General features: G+C 31.9%; 1 protein-coding gene across 1 annotated transcript; it reads right to left on the bottom strand.

Annotated features, from left to right (window-relative positions):
* Positions 1–13090: 13090 nt before the first annotated feature.
* On the bottom strand, positions 13091–14274 carry LOC121212291 (uncharacterized). Its single transcript, XM_041084745.1, has 3 exons — positions 13822–14274; positions 13472–13729; positions 13091–13333 (listed from the first exon to the last, which is right to left on the bottom strand). The coding sequence occupies exons 1-3, from the start codon at positions 14272–14274 to the stop codon at positions 13091–13093; spliced, it is 954 nt and encodes a 317-aa protein (XP_040940679.1).
* Positions 14275–14712: the final 438 nt, after the last annotated feature.

Here is a 14712-nt window from a genome sequence, read left to right as displayed (position 1 = left end):
AAAAGTACCCCTTGACCACAAAAGCTAAATAGAAATGATCCATGGCTACAAATTAGTGCCCTCTGGCTATACATATGTATGGGGATTGATATAAATGCATAGGGTGGTATTTTGGTTCTTAGATTAGAAATTAAGCCGCTCTAAGTAGCATCCAAAGGAGAAAAGTTTATTTATTTTTAATGTGGTTAGGCATAATGGATAATTATTTAATATATTAGCGGTAGAGTTTTTTAACTTTATAAACGAGATTAAAAAGACGATACATCTCTTTAATTAATTCTTAAAATATAAAAAATAGATAAGTAGAACATCTAATGCAAGGCCATTCATGATTCAAACCTTACATATTACTATTTGATAATATTTCATTATTAATTCTGAATAGTGTTTCAAACTGTCGATTTTCATCTAAGTAGCATCACATGTTGTAGTCGAATTCTTTGCTTGTTATGGTATACGTTATAAGTAAGACAATGGATTGAATATTTGCGATTATTTTTTTTGTAAAATCTTATTTCGAATTCATAAATTTAATTTAAAATTTAAATTTATTTATTATTTGCATCAAATTCGAGTAAAATTAAATAAAATTCATGTCAAAGTTGCTAATCTCATTTAGTAATTGTAAAAAAAAATTTAAAATAAAAATTTAAATAGTGAATTTGAATATCTAAATATATTATTTGTAAAAATAAAGTAGATTTGAATATTTATTATTTAAATCCACATTTGTCATATGTAAAAATGTAAAACTTATTAGAATATAGATATCCAAGAGTTAATATATGCCTTTGCTCCGAATTAGCTGATGATAATAATTAGAATATTTAAACTAAAATATTATCCCAATCAATTCACACACATAAATAGATACATGCAAAAGAAATCTATTAAGAAAAGAAAAAGAAAAAAGCGGAATAATTTTACAAGTATTATTAATATTATTATTAGCATCATCATTTATTTTTCATCAATAATAAAGACATTTGATAGCATCCTATGACACCATCCTAAACGCGTTTTTAGAGTTTTTTTTATTCCACTAATAATATAGGAGAAAATAAAGATACTTGAAAAATAATTTTTCAAGTACATAAAAATTATCAATAACTCTTATATAATTTCTTGAAAAATAAATTTTCATGTAAAATATTTAATTTTATATTATAAAATAAAATATTATTGTTTTTTTAACTTTTAACTTATGATTGAAATGGATATTTGGTTACCCTAAGGAGAGAAAAACCAAATAGTAGTAGTTGAATCCAATGGTGTGAAGTTTTGAACAGAAAAACTATGTATTTATGATTAACCAAGTACAAATTTCCTGATTTTAAACAATTATGATTGTGAAATTGGAAAATAAGAAAGAAAGGCATAAAAGGGAATAAATAGAAATTTAAGAAAAAGCTGTGATGTAGAAGATATGAACCCTAATTCAAAGATAGATGGGTTCATAGTTGTGTAGTCGACACGTGTAGTAGTAGCTGCAAGAGTCCAGGTTGTTGGGACAGAACTGTGGACATTCATATCCTGTAAGACAAGTTCTAAACCCAAGAAGAAAAGAAGAGTTCGATCGACTGTCCTAACCCAATCACACCTCGACACGTTTCCTTATCCCCTGCTTCACTGTCTCCTTGATTGTGATTGCAATTGCCTGCTTTCTTTTCCCTTTAAATTGTTTAATTATCAGGTGAAACTTGAAAGTTGAAACTCGTGCTTCTTTTTTCATTTTTAATTTTTTCGAAAAATTAAATGGATTCTTGAGGCAAAAATTAAATGAGGTATATTCATACATTATATTAAGTTGATTAATTAATTAAAATTTTTTTTTATTGAATCATAAAATTATTATAAGAAGTTTTTATATTTTTATATAAAATTTATAAAAAAACAATTTAAACTCGAAAGCCATAATGAGACTTGAGCTTTTAAGCTTTTCAATGTTTTAGTTTACTATTTCAACAAAAATCCATTAATCTTTTTTATATAATTTTTTATAAATGTAATTTTTTACATACAATTTCTTTTCAATCATATTATAAGCGTTACTAATTTAGTATTTATTATATATTTTTTTGATAATATAATGGGGTAGAGAGTGAGAGTATCACGGTTCGAATCTATGTCAAACGGATGTCTGATAAAAGTTTTAACCACCACCTATATAAGTCAAAGACAATATTTATTATATTTATATTTAATAACTTTTTGTACTATCAGTCCATTAAAGGAGCTAATTGCATCAAATATTACTATGCTAATATCTGGATTTTAAATGGGTTTTTAAAATTCAAACCGTTCTAATTGAGTTATTGAAATATTAGTATTGTATCAATAGATCCTTTCATCAACCTATTTATCAATTTAGATATTAAATGCCATTTCAAATATGGTGTGAAATATATTTAGGGTAAACTACACTCAATGTCATTAAATTATTAGTAAGTTGACGTTTTGGTCACTCAACTTTAAAAAAGTTAAAAATTGTCACTAAACTATTCAAAAGTTTTTATTTAAGTCACTAGACTATTAAAGTCGCTATTATATGACCTTTGTTCGCATCGCCTACACTAATCTAAAGCATCCCTTTCCTGGTTTCCCTTTCCTTCTACAGTTTAGTTATTTTCATGAAACAATTTTAAACGTCATGAATTTGCGAGTCAAAATCCAAACAGTTTTTTTCTCCGATCTCTGACACGGATTGTTAGGTCGACTTGGGTCTAAGCTATATCTTCTACTCGTCGATGGATACTAATCCACCGTACTGATCGTCGAATCATCCTTTAGAGCTTTCTAGCCAAGCTTTTTTAAAAAAACTTAGTAGTCTAGCGACTTCAATACAAGCTTTTGAATAGTTCAATGATTGAAAATGAAAATTTTCGAATAGTTTAATGACTATTTTGTAACTTTTTGAAGTTGAGTGACCAAAATGTAAACTTACTAATATTTTAGTGATCTTACGTGTAGTTTACTCGTATATTTAAAACACGTGGATTGAAATGTAAATATGTATATACCTATTGACAACTTAGATCAAACACATTTAAAAAACAAACAATTTAAATAAATTTTAAAACAATTATTTCAAACAATGTTAATAAATTTTAAAATAGTTAATTTTTAACGTGTTAGATCTAAGTTGTTTATACAAAAGATATTCACACGTTTTCAATTTGATCAATATATTTTAGATATATTCAATTTCAAATTAGAGTTGACATTCATGAGGTGTTTGGTTCACGAATGTAATATTACTTATCGTAATAAGATTATTGAAATGTAAAATTATTTTAACACATTACGGGTTTGTTACATTAGCCTTTTTGGTTAAGTTGGTTGGAATGTAAAATTTTACTATTTAATTAACATAATGTATATCTAAAAGTATATTTTACTAAATTCTCCCTATAGAATTTGGTTTTTTTCATTATTTACTACATAAAGGTTAAAACTTGTAGTATTTTATTTTACTGATGAATAAATGTGCATAGTTATCTGGTAAATAAATTCTATATCTCTTTCTCAAATTAATAATCGGAAATGGTAATAAGTAACTATGGCTTATCCTTTAATTAAAGTGGCAAGAAAAGAAAAGAAAAGAAAAAGTTTTTTTTTTTTAAGTTTTAGAACATGTTATTTGTTAAAGGACTAAAATGATAAAAAAAAGCATGGTAAATTGTTATAAAAAAAACATCCCAAAATTTAATAGACATAATGTAATATAATAAAATAAATATTAATTTCTCAACTTATAATAATAACAATAAATTAATTATAATTGAAATTAGGGATAAACATTTAATCGAATTGAATTGAGTGAAAAATTTTAAGTTTGTTAAGTTGACAAGTTTTATTTTTTCATCTCTATTTGAATTTTTTTAAATTGAGTTAAATGAAATAAAATTTGAGTCAAGCCTGAATAAATTTGTTTGAGTTAAATTAAAAAAAATAAACATACCAAATTGAAATATTGTTGACAATATGACTAAATTCCTAGTTAAAGTTCATAAATTTGAGACAATATATTTGAAAATTGTTAATATACTATTTGAGTTTGGCTTAAATGTTCAATTTGATACCTGAGTTTGACTTCGATATTTAAAATGGTACTTGAGTTTTTTCAATTCTATATTCAGAAATTTTGTCATGATTAAGAATGTGAGATTACTTACTCAAGGTAATGTTTGAAATATAAATGCGAAATCTTATCCCGGAATCTCATATCACAGAGTAAAGCCAAAATTGTTTATAAGGGGTTTGAGATAATTTTACAAAATATACTTGCTCAAAGTCAAGTTAGGCCTACTTTTAACAAAGTGTTTTTAAATTCAAGATAATCTTGATCACCAAAATTAAAAAAAAAAAACAAAATAAGTTAAACACTGAATTTGTATTAGATATTATAATTATTTAAGTTTATTTTTTTACCTAATTAATATTTTGATACCATTTATACTTAGATATTGTAATTATTAAGCTTTATTTTTACCAAATTAATATTTAGATACTACTTTGTATTAGTTTATGTTGCTACCTTAAGTTGCCTATTTGCTTAAAATGAAAATTGCAATAGAAATGTTAAATTGTGGTGGCCACTACAGCTTTGGCACTGCGAAAACTGTGCAAACAAAAACTCAAAGAACGCAAAGATTTGCTTACGCAATTCAGTTTCCTGACATCTGTGAAGCCTAACCTATTGAGTAATTTCACTATCTTTAATCCACAATACAATAAATGAATCACACTCTATCATTCCCCAATATAGAGATCTCATATTTGTACCTAAAGATAAGAACACTCACCTCCAAATTCTCTCTATGAGAACTTAGACAATAAACACACAAATAATAATTTTTTTTAAAATACTAATTATAATATTAAAATAAAAAATTTAAAACTAGAGGTTTAAAAGAATTTTAAAAAAAGTTAAGGGAATTGGCCCTTATTACTTTAAGTATTTAAAAGAAATTGGGGAATAACTTAAAACTCAAAACCATAATTGAAATACATGACAATTATCTGTAATTTAAAAACATGATTCACAAATCATAATCTAGTTATTTCCTTTTTATTCTTTTGGGATGTTGGGATTGACTAAAGACATGTTGTGACTAACATTATCAGCTTTGAACCCAAAAGGAAAGGTTGATGCCATGAATCTTGCTATCTAATAAGCATGCATGTCTTCCATTCACCTAATCTCTCTCTATCTTTTCTTTGTGGAAAAGGCCCATGCTTAACATTTACATTCATTTAAATCACTAAAAAGAAGAATCAGAATGTATTCCAACAAAGCTTACAGGCTTAAGGAGAAAATTAATACATAGTATTTATATTTAATCTTGTCATTTTCTCTACACTCTTATTGGTGATTTGTATTATTATTATAATAATTTTTATAGTGAAAATTATAAGACCTTTGATCAAAGTAAAATTTTCTTAACCATAATTCTCTATATAAACTAATCTTTATAAAAATTATAAAAAAATTAATCCAATAATAAAAATTACATTTTACTCTAAACTTCCTACCTAAATACTGGTTCCACTGCTCACTTTTATTTATTTATTTATGAAAATACAAGTCATATTTATTAAATTTAAAAATAATGACAATAACAGATTGAGTCTTAATTTGATTGGCATGAGAATGGTTGTCAATACATGAGGACATGGGTTCAAGTAATCTGAAACGCATCATCCTTCTACTTATAGATTGGAGAGAGCCTATGAATAGTTTTATCCATTGGGTCAAAAAAATATAATAATGTCATTTAAAATTTTTATAAAGAAATTTAAATAGGTAAATACATCAAATTAAGAATTTTAAATGCACTTCACTTGTTTATCATTGTATAGTTGTTATTATTTTTGAGTTAGTATTGATTTGACTTGTAATATCAACTAAATCATTGACATTATCAATACTTAAAGGTGATGCTAGAGGGGCTAGTAGGGGCCTTGGCCCTCTAAAAAATGAAAAATTTTAGTTCAGTCCCTCTAAAAATTATAAAATTGTAAATTAATCTTTCATAAATATATACTTTGACCCCCAAATATGAAAAAATTATTTAGTCCCTTCAAAAACAATAGAATTATAAATTAGTATATGAAAAAATTACATCTGAATCTCTTAAAAAGTTTATAATTCAATTCCGCCTTCCTTAAAAAATATTTTGGCTTTGCCCCTGTCAATACTAGATTATGGCGTACCTACAATGTGGATGACAAATAAATTGTATAGCAAATATATTTATAAAAAAATTGATAAAATAACAAACAAGGTTTTAGTTTAATTGTAAAACATAAATGTGAAGCACTAACAACACGTTTGGTTCATTGGAATGGAATAGTGCCGTAATGGAATAAAGCTATAATTAGTAATTCAATTGTTTGGTTGAATGTAATGGAATAGAACTGTAATAGTATTCTTGTGTTTGGTTGAATGGAATAGACTTGTAATAGCATAAGGGAAAAAACTAAAATGACTAGAATACCCTTAGCAGAATTTTTTTAGATAAATGATTATTGTTATTAAATTTTAATAAGATTATTATTAAAAAATTTAATAAAAATAATATATAATTTAATAACATTCTGAATATAATTATTTTATATTAAATTATATTAAAAGATTTTTATTTTTATATTAAAATATTTTATTTACTGCATTTTAAAATAATATACTATTATTTGAATCAATTGCTTCTTAAGTTATCTCCATTATAGTTGAGACACAACAAACACATGGTAGAGTAGTGAATTTGCTTGGTTTTTTTTTATGATATTTAAGTCTTCAAATCACAACCACTTGCATTGTACCTGCTAGAATAGGAGGTCAAGTTTATGTCATAAAATGTTGTTTCATTAGAAACAAAAATTCAAATTTAACATTATATAGATTGCGGTTTATCAACAAGCGATATGAACAACCTTGAATTTTACTTTTCTTCCTCATTATTGTTTGAATTAAGGAGATAACAAGAAACACAAATATATATATATGTTACTTACTCTGATTCGTGTAAAGAAGGGGCTTGGTTACAGGGAAATGTGAACGAAAAGGTTTAAAAGAAATCTATAAGGAAAATTTGTTCCATGCATATCGAACTTCGCCATCTATGCGTGAGATGCATCATTGTGTTTAGCTGTCATTCAACTACTCAACTATGTCATGTAGAAGATACCTCCAATTCAATGGCCTCTTCCCACCAGGTAGAAGTCTGCAATTGTAACACCCCTTACCCGTACCCGAGGCTGGGACAGGGTACGAGGCATTACCGAACATGCATACAAATGTTCATGCAAAATCGGGCTATAAAATTTTTTTCATTTCAAAAGTCATTCAAACATATGCGGAACGTCCCTTGCATGGACCTACGAGGTCCAAAACATACATTAGAAAATAGTTAGGGACCAAAGTGGAAACTTTAGAAAAAACTTGGGAAATTTTCTTTAACACAGATTCACACGCCTGTGTGAAGAAGGGGATACACCCGTGTCCTCAGGCCGTGTAACTCTTTGACTATGATGTCAGCACCAAAATAAGGTCACACGGCCATGGCACATGCCCGTGTGACCAGGTCGTGTAGCCAAATAAAATTAAATGATTTTTCATAAAATGGTGCAAACTTTACACGACCAGAGTACACGTCCATGTGGTTAGGCTGTGTCTCTCACACAGCTAAGACACATGCCCGTGTCTTAGCCTGTGTGTTACTACTGGGCATTTTGACTTGTAAAATTAAGGTGCAGGGGACACATGGCCGCACAACACACCCTTAGGGCAGATCGTGTGTCACACACAGTCTAGACACATGCCCGTGTGTCTACCCGTGTGAACAAATTCTATGCTATTTTACAAGCCTTTTTTGCCACCCTTTAGACTCACTATTTTATACATGTTCTTAGCATACAGCAAAACACATTTAAATTACTCCAATATCCAAATCCATGATTAAATTATACCCTTAATGCCTCCATGCACAATATCAAATTTTTACATGCATTTCCAAATTTTTTCATACCAATTCATAACCTCTAGGTTTTTATATCCTTCTTTCCAACTTTACACATTTATAACATTACTGTGGCCATACTCATTGATCATGGATCATTCACCAAATAAACATGCCATACCTTATATCCATCATTCACAAGCAACCACATCAACATGAACACATTGCATGCATACATGATTAATAAGTGTTACAACCCAACAGTAAAATATGAGCCACATCTCATGGCCATATACAAAATGAATTTATCCATCATTAAAAGCCACTACACTTGGCCAAATTAAATGACACATATGACCAAAAAGGTAAGTTACCCTATACATGCCATTATATCAAAATGAATAGTTCTTTTATACCCAAAATGAGATTTGCCGATAGTGTGATCAAACTCCCACCGTCCTCTAACCTTCATGAGTCCAGAAGCTTTATAAGACAGGGAAAAGTAAAAAGGAGTAAGCATTACATGCTTAGTAAGTTCGTATAACGGAAAGTAAACTTACCGGTCATTTTAAACACATAATCACAATAAGCCATGTTATCCATCAATTATAAATAATTTTCCCTAAACACATGCACTCAATGAACAAGTTAGTCATAAAATTTTCAAGATCTATAGATGAGCTCATCACATCTTATACATATTCAAATTCGTATTTCTCATGCCATTTACAGTTGTTTTATCTGGTGAGTCATTGAATTCCCGATGGATATTTCATCACTTAGTATGCTTTATGTGTACTATTTTATTAACCGTCAATTCATATCCAATAGTACCCTATCCGGTAAACTCTCGAGCCCCATCTCTTATAGTAGAATTACAAGTCTAGGCTAAATGCTAGCTGTACCATGTACTCTAAAGGCTTCGTCGGATTACCAGCCCAGGCTAAATCTTTTATATGACAAAGAATACCCTACAGAGTCTAATCTGGATTACTAGTCCAGGCTAAATCCTAACTGAAATGTATGCTCAATAGGCTCGTTTCAGGATTACCCGTCCAGGCTAAATCCTTTCCATAATGAGATTAGTAGATTAAAATCCTTTCCGCAACACATGCAGGATCCCATTTCTCATGAGAAATGACCTATCCATCGGAATTCCATATTCAAACGGATTCTAACCCATTTTCAATCGATTTTGAAATTATGGGTATTTTCATACAATTCATTATTCATGCATTTCACATTCAATTCAATACAACAATTAAGGTCAACATGCATCAACATCCAATTAGGTTACACGAACTTACCTGAATGATGTCTCAGGTTTAGATTCTGATTATTTCAAAACCTTTTGTTTTCCACGATCTACTTTCGAAATTGGTCTTTCCGAGTCTATATAAACAAATTAAATTATTAATTCATCACATTCTTCAATTTTAGCCTTGAAACTTACTCTATGGCAAAATTATCTTTTTACCCGTAACTTTACATATTTTTACATTTTAGTCCCTAGGCTCGTATAACGAAATACATGCATTCCCTTGATTTCCCAAGCCTAGTTGAGTTATATTCTAGCCTATAATAGTCCACATTTTCCTTTATTTCATTTTTCTACTACCCACTTTTACATCTTTTACAACTTGGTCCCTTTTTAGGTGTTTTCATGGAAAACCACTTGACAAAAGATGTTTATCATACATCAAACTTTCATATTCCTCCATTAAACACCAAAATACAAACATGTCACACGTGGGTAAGTTTTTGAACATGAACCTAGCTTAAAATAAGGGTAGAAATGGCTAGAACATGCTTCAATGATCTCAAAAATATAAAGAACATAAAAAATGGGGCTAGGGAGCAATTACAATCAAACTTGAAATGTTGAAAACCCTAGCTATGGAGCCCCTTAAATTTTTGGTATACCATGAAGAAAATGGACAACATTTTTGCTTGATTTTTCCCTTTTTTATTCTTTAATTAACTAAATGACCAAAATGCCCTTAAGGAATTTCTTTAAAATTTTACCAATGCATGCTTATTTTTGTCCAAATATTTAGAAATTGGTCAAATTACTATTTGAGGTCCTCTAATTTATAACCCAACTCAATTTCATGCTAAAAGCGTCTAAAACTCAAGTTTTGTATATTTTGCAATTTGGTTCCTAATGTCAAATTGAGCATCTTAGGCATAGAATTTCTCCATAAAATTTTTACACAAGCATACATTCTCATTCTAGACCTCATAATAATCATGAAATAATTATTTCTATTTCGGATATACGGTCCCGAAACCACTGTTCCGACTAGGCCCTAAATCAGGATGTTACAACTCTCTCCCTTTTAAGGATTTTCATCCCCAAAAAATCTTACCGGTAAAAAGGTTCGGGTATTGGTGTCTCATAGTCTCTTCAGGCTCCCATGTAGCCTCTTCGACTCCATGCTTTTGCCACAGTACTTAACTGTTTGACCTCCCGAGCTAGTATCTTAATCGGTTCCTCTTCAAAAGTGATATCTGAACAAATCTCAACCTCTGTTGGTGAAATTACATGTGAGGGATCAGATTGATAACGGCACAACATGGACGCATAGAACACATCATGAATTCTTTCCAACTCTAATGGCAAGGCTAACCGATATGCTACCTGTCCAATCCTTTCGGTAATCTCATACGGCCCTATAAAATGAGGACACAATTTGCCTTTCTTTCCAAATCTCAGGACCTTTTTCCACTGAGACGCCTTTAAAAATACCTTATCACCAACTTGATACTCAATTTCCTTTTGTTTCAAATTAGCATAAGATTTCTGCCTGTTAGAAGCACCTTTCAAACTATTACGAATAATCTTTATCCTTTCCTCAGTCTCCTTAATTAAGTCGACCCCATGAATCTTGTTTTCTTTAAGCTCAGTCCAATATAGGGGTGTTCAACATTTACATCCATATAAAGCCTCATAAGGTGTCATTCTCAAACTTGATTGATAACTATTATTGTAGGCAAATTCTATCAACGGTAAGTACTTTTCCCAACTACCTTGGAATTCAAGAACATAACACCTGAACATATCTTCCAACGTCTGAATCATTCTCTTGAATTGGCCATCAGTTTGTGGATGGAAAGTAGTACTAAAGTTTAGCTGTACCCAAGGCTTCTTGTAACTTCTTCCAAAACCGAGAAGTGAACCTTGGATCTCTATTCGAAATAATCGACAATGGTACTCCGTAAAGTCTCATAATTTCAGTAATGTACAGCTCGGCTAACTTATCAAGTAAGAAATCGGTTCGTACCGGTATGAAATGAGCTGATTTAGTCAATTTGTCAACTATGATTCAGACGACATCTTTCTTTTTTGGAGTCAAAGGCAATCCTGTCGCAAAGTCTATAGTAATACGGTCCCATTTCCATTAGGGAATCATGATAGGTTGAAGTAACCCTGAAGGCACTTGATGTTTGATCTTTACTTGTTGGAAAATCAGACATTTCGACACAAACTCAGAGATATCCTTTTTCATACCATTCCACCAATACAATTTCTTCAAATCATTATACATCTTTGTACTACCCAGGTGGACTGATAAACAACCACTATGCGCCTCATGTAAAATATTTCGAATCAAATCGACGTTGCTCGAAACACATATCCTACTACGAAACCTCAAGCAATCATCGGAGTCGATCTGAAAATTTAATTCACTGCTAGACTCACATTGAGCTCTTTCAGCTTGTAACTCTTTATCGACTTTCTGGCCATTACAAATCTGTTGAAGAAAGATCGGCCTAACTCTCAACTCTGTTAGGATCGAGCCATCTTCGGACAAAGCCAGCCGCGTACCCATAGCTCTCAACGCAAACAATGATTTTCTACTCAAAGCGTCGGCTACTACATTCGTCTTACCCAGATGGTAATCAATCACAAGCTCGTAATCTTTGAGTAATTTGAGCCATCCACATTGCCTTAGGTTCAAATCCTTTTGAGTCATCAAGTATTTTAAACTTTTATGATCGGTGAACACCCGACACTTCTCACCATACAGATAGTGTCTCTAAATCTTTAAAGCAAAAATAATGGCGACCAATTCCAAGTCATGTGTCGAGTCGTTCCTCTCGTGAGACTTCAATTACCTTGAAGCGTAGGCTACTACCTTACCCTATTGCATGAGTACATATCCCAAACCATGCAAGGATGTATCACTATAAATCACGAACTCTTTACCCGACTCGGGTTGTACCAAAATCGGTGCTTCGGTTAGTAACGACTTTAGTTTCTCAAAGCATTGCTGACACTTTTCGGACCACTCAAACTTAATATCTTTTTGGAGTAACCTGGCTATCGGAGTGGCGATCATAGAAAATCTTTTAACAAATCATCTGTAGTAGCCAGCCAAGCCTAAAAAGCTTCTAACTTCTGTCACGTTCCTCGGTGGTTTCCATTCGATGATGGCCGCAATCTTACTTGGGTCAACTCTAATACCATCTTCTGAAACAACATGTCTAAAAACCCAACTTCTTTAAGCCAAAATTCTCTTTTACTGAACTTAGCATACATTTTTTTATCTCTCAAAGTTTGCAAAACTGTCCTTAAGTGTTCCGCATGCTCGGATTTGTCATGTGAGTAAATTAGTATGTCATCAATAAATACTACAACAAACTTATCCAAGTAGGGATAAAAAATTCGGTTCATTAAGTCCATAAATACTGCGGGAGCATTCGTTAGCCCAAACGGCATAACAAGAAATTCATAGTGACCATACCTTGTTCAGAAAGCAATTTTGGGTACATCTGATTCTTTAACTCGCAGTCGGTAATAGCCGGATCTCAAATCTATTTTTGAAAATACTGTTGTTCCCCTCAGCTGGTCAAACAGATCATCAATCCTCGTCAACGGGTATTTTTTCTTGATTTTCACCTTGTTGAGTTGACGATAATCGATGCATAATCTTATTGAACCATCATTCTTTTTCACAAATAGTATCGGTGCACCCCAAGGAGAGAAACTAGACCTTGCAAAACCCTTATCCGTCAATTCTTGTAACTGAGACTTTAACTCTCTTAATTCAGTCGGAGCCATTCGATACGGAGCAATCGAAATAGGTACTGTTCCCGGCACTATGTCAATGCTAAATTCAACTTCTCTAAATAGGAGGTAATCCTGGTAACTCCTCTAGAAACACATTTGGATACTCGCATATTACTGGCACTGACTCGACTTTCAATTCAGATTCTTTAGTATTCAACACATTAGCTAGGTAGGCTTCACATCCCTTTTTCAAGCATTTTTGAGTCGACATAGAGGGAATCACAACGGATGGTACGCATGACTCATCTGATTCAACCCAAAGAGTTTCGCCATTTCCACACCTCAATTCAATGACCTTCTATGTACAATTTACTATAGCTTCATGAAGTGTCAACCAATCCATACCCAAAATAACATCAAACTCATCAAATGACAACAACATTAAATCGACTGAAAAACAATGGCCTCTAATCATTAAAGGACATTTCTTGCATACCTTGTCAACTAGTACTTGTTTGCCTAATAGATTCGACACCCTAATCACGCCTTCTGTAGATTCTACAGGTAATTTTTTACTAGACACCAATGTCATGCAGACATACGAATGGGTTGACCTCGGGTAAATTAAAGCAACTACAGGGATATCATCAAGAGAAAATGTACCCGTAATGACATCAGGAGCTGAGGCTTCCTCTCCAGCGCGTATAGCATAAGTCTTTACCGGGGCTCGAGCCTCTGATTTTGCAGTGGATTCCTTTGCAACATTACAACCACCACTGGCACTTTTGGGTATCTTACAGGTCTACCTCAAGAGATAGGAGCATTCGGTTTTGAGTTTGGCTCAACCTCTTTGTTATCTTGTTCTAGGCAATCCTTAAGGAAGTGGTCGAGAGAACTACATCTATAGCATGCCCCAATCCTTATCTGGCACTCTCTAAAGTGAAACTTGTTACAACTGTTATATTGGGGCTTTTGGTTTCCCACACTCCCCACACTAGTTGTCATGAGAGATGAAGACCGCAGATTTGGGCGCTTAGAGGCTCTTATTTTACCTGAATATCGCACTGATGAATTGGAGCGTTCATGATGGCTTCTCGACTTTTTTGTGGGAGATGTATATGTCTTAACCATGAATCTCTTACTCTGAACTCGAGCTTTCCTCTCTGCTTGTTTCTTTTCATTATTTAGCTCTTCAACTTTCTTGGCTCTGTCGACCAACACTGCAAACTCTCTTATATCAAGGATCCCAATCAACAGTTTAATGTCCTCGTTTAATCCTTCTTCGAAGCACTTGCACATTTCCGCTTCAGTCTAAACCCACTCTTAAGCATATTAGCTTAGTCGAACAAATTCTCGTTCATATTCTACCACAGTTCAATCTCCTTGCTTAAGTTCTAGAAATTCCTTTCTCTTCAGATCCAAGAATCTTTGACTAATGTACTTCTTTTTACATTCAGCTTGAATGAATTCCTATGTAATATTCTCTCTCAGTGCCACGGAGGATACAGTTTTCCACCAGTGGTATGTAGTGTCTTTCAGGAGAGATATCGCTCATTTTAAACATTCCTCAGGGGTACACGATAGTTCGTCAAGAAATCACACGACATTCTCAAGCCAGAACTCAGCACATTAAGGATCATCGCCAATTGTGGCCCTAAACTCTTCAGCCTAGTATTTTCTTAGTTTATCTACTGGAGCTTTACCAATTCTTACGGACGCCATACCTTGTCGTACTTC

The sequence above is a fragment of the Gossypium hirsutum genome, chromosome A13 (genome assembly GCF_007990345.1).
Source record: "Gossypium hirsutum isolate 1008001.06 chromosome A13, Gossypium_hirsutum_v2.1, whole genome shotgun sequence".
Lineage (NCBI taxonomy): Eukaryota > Viridiplantae > Streptophyta > Magnoliopsida > Malvales > Malvaceae > Gossypium > Gossypium hirsutum.
This window is presented reverse-complemented; position numbering and strand designations above follow the sequence as displayed.

Bases quoted from the DNA above. Each gene is read 5' to 3' on its own strand.
- LOC121212291 (XM_041084745.1), bottom strand. From the start codon at position 14,274: ATGTGCAAGTGCTTCGAAGAAGGATTAAACGAGGACATTAAACTGTTG. The intron at 13,730-13,821 runs GTTGAGCCAAAC...AATGTTGCAAAG, and splicing joins TAGAACAAGATAACAAAGAG to GAATCCACTGCAAAATCAGA. The intron at 13,334-13,471 runs GTATGCAAGAAA...AATTGTACATAG, and splicing joins AACAAGTACTAGTTGACAAG to AAGGTCATTGAATTGAGGTG.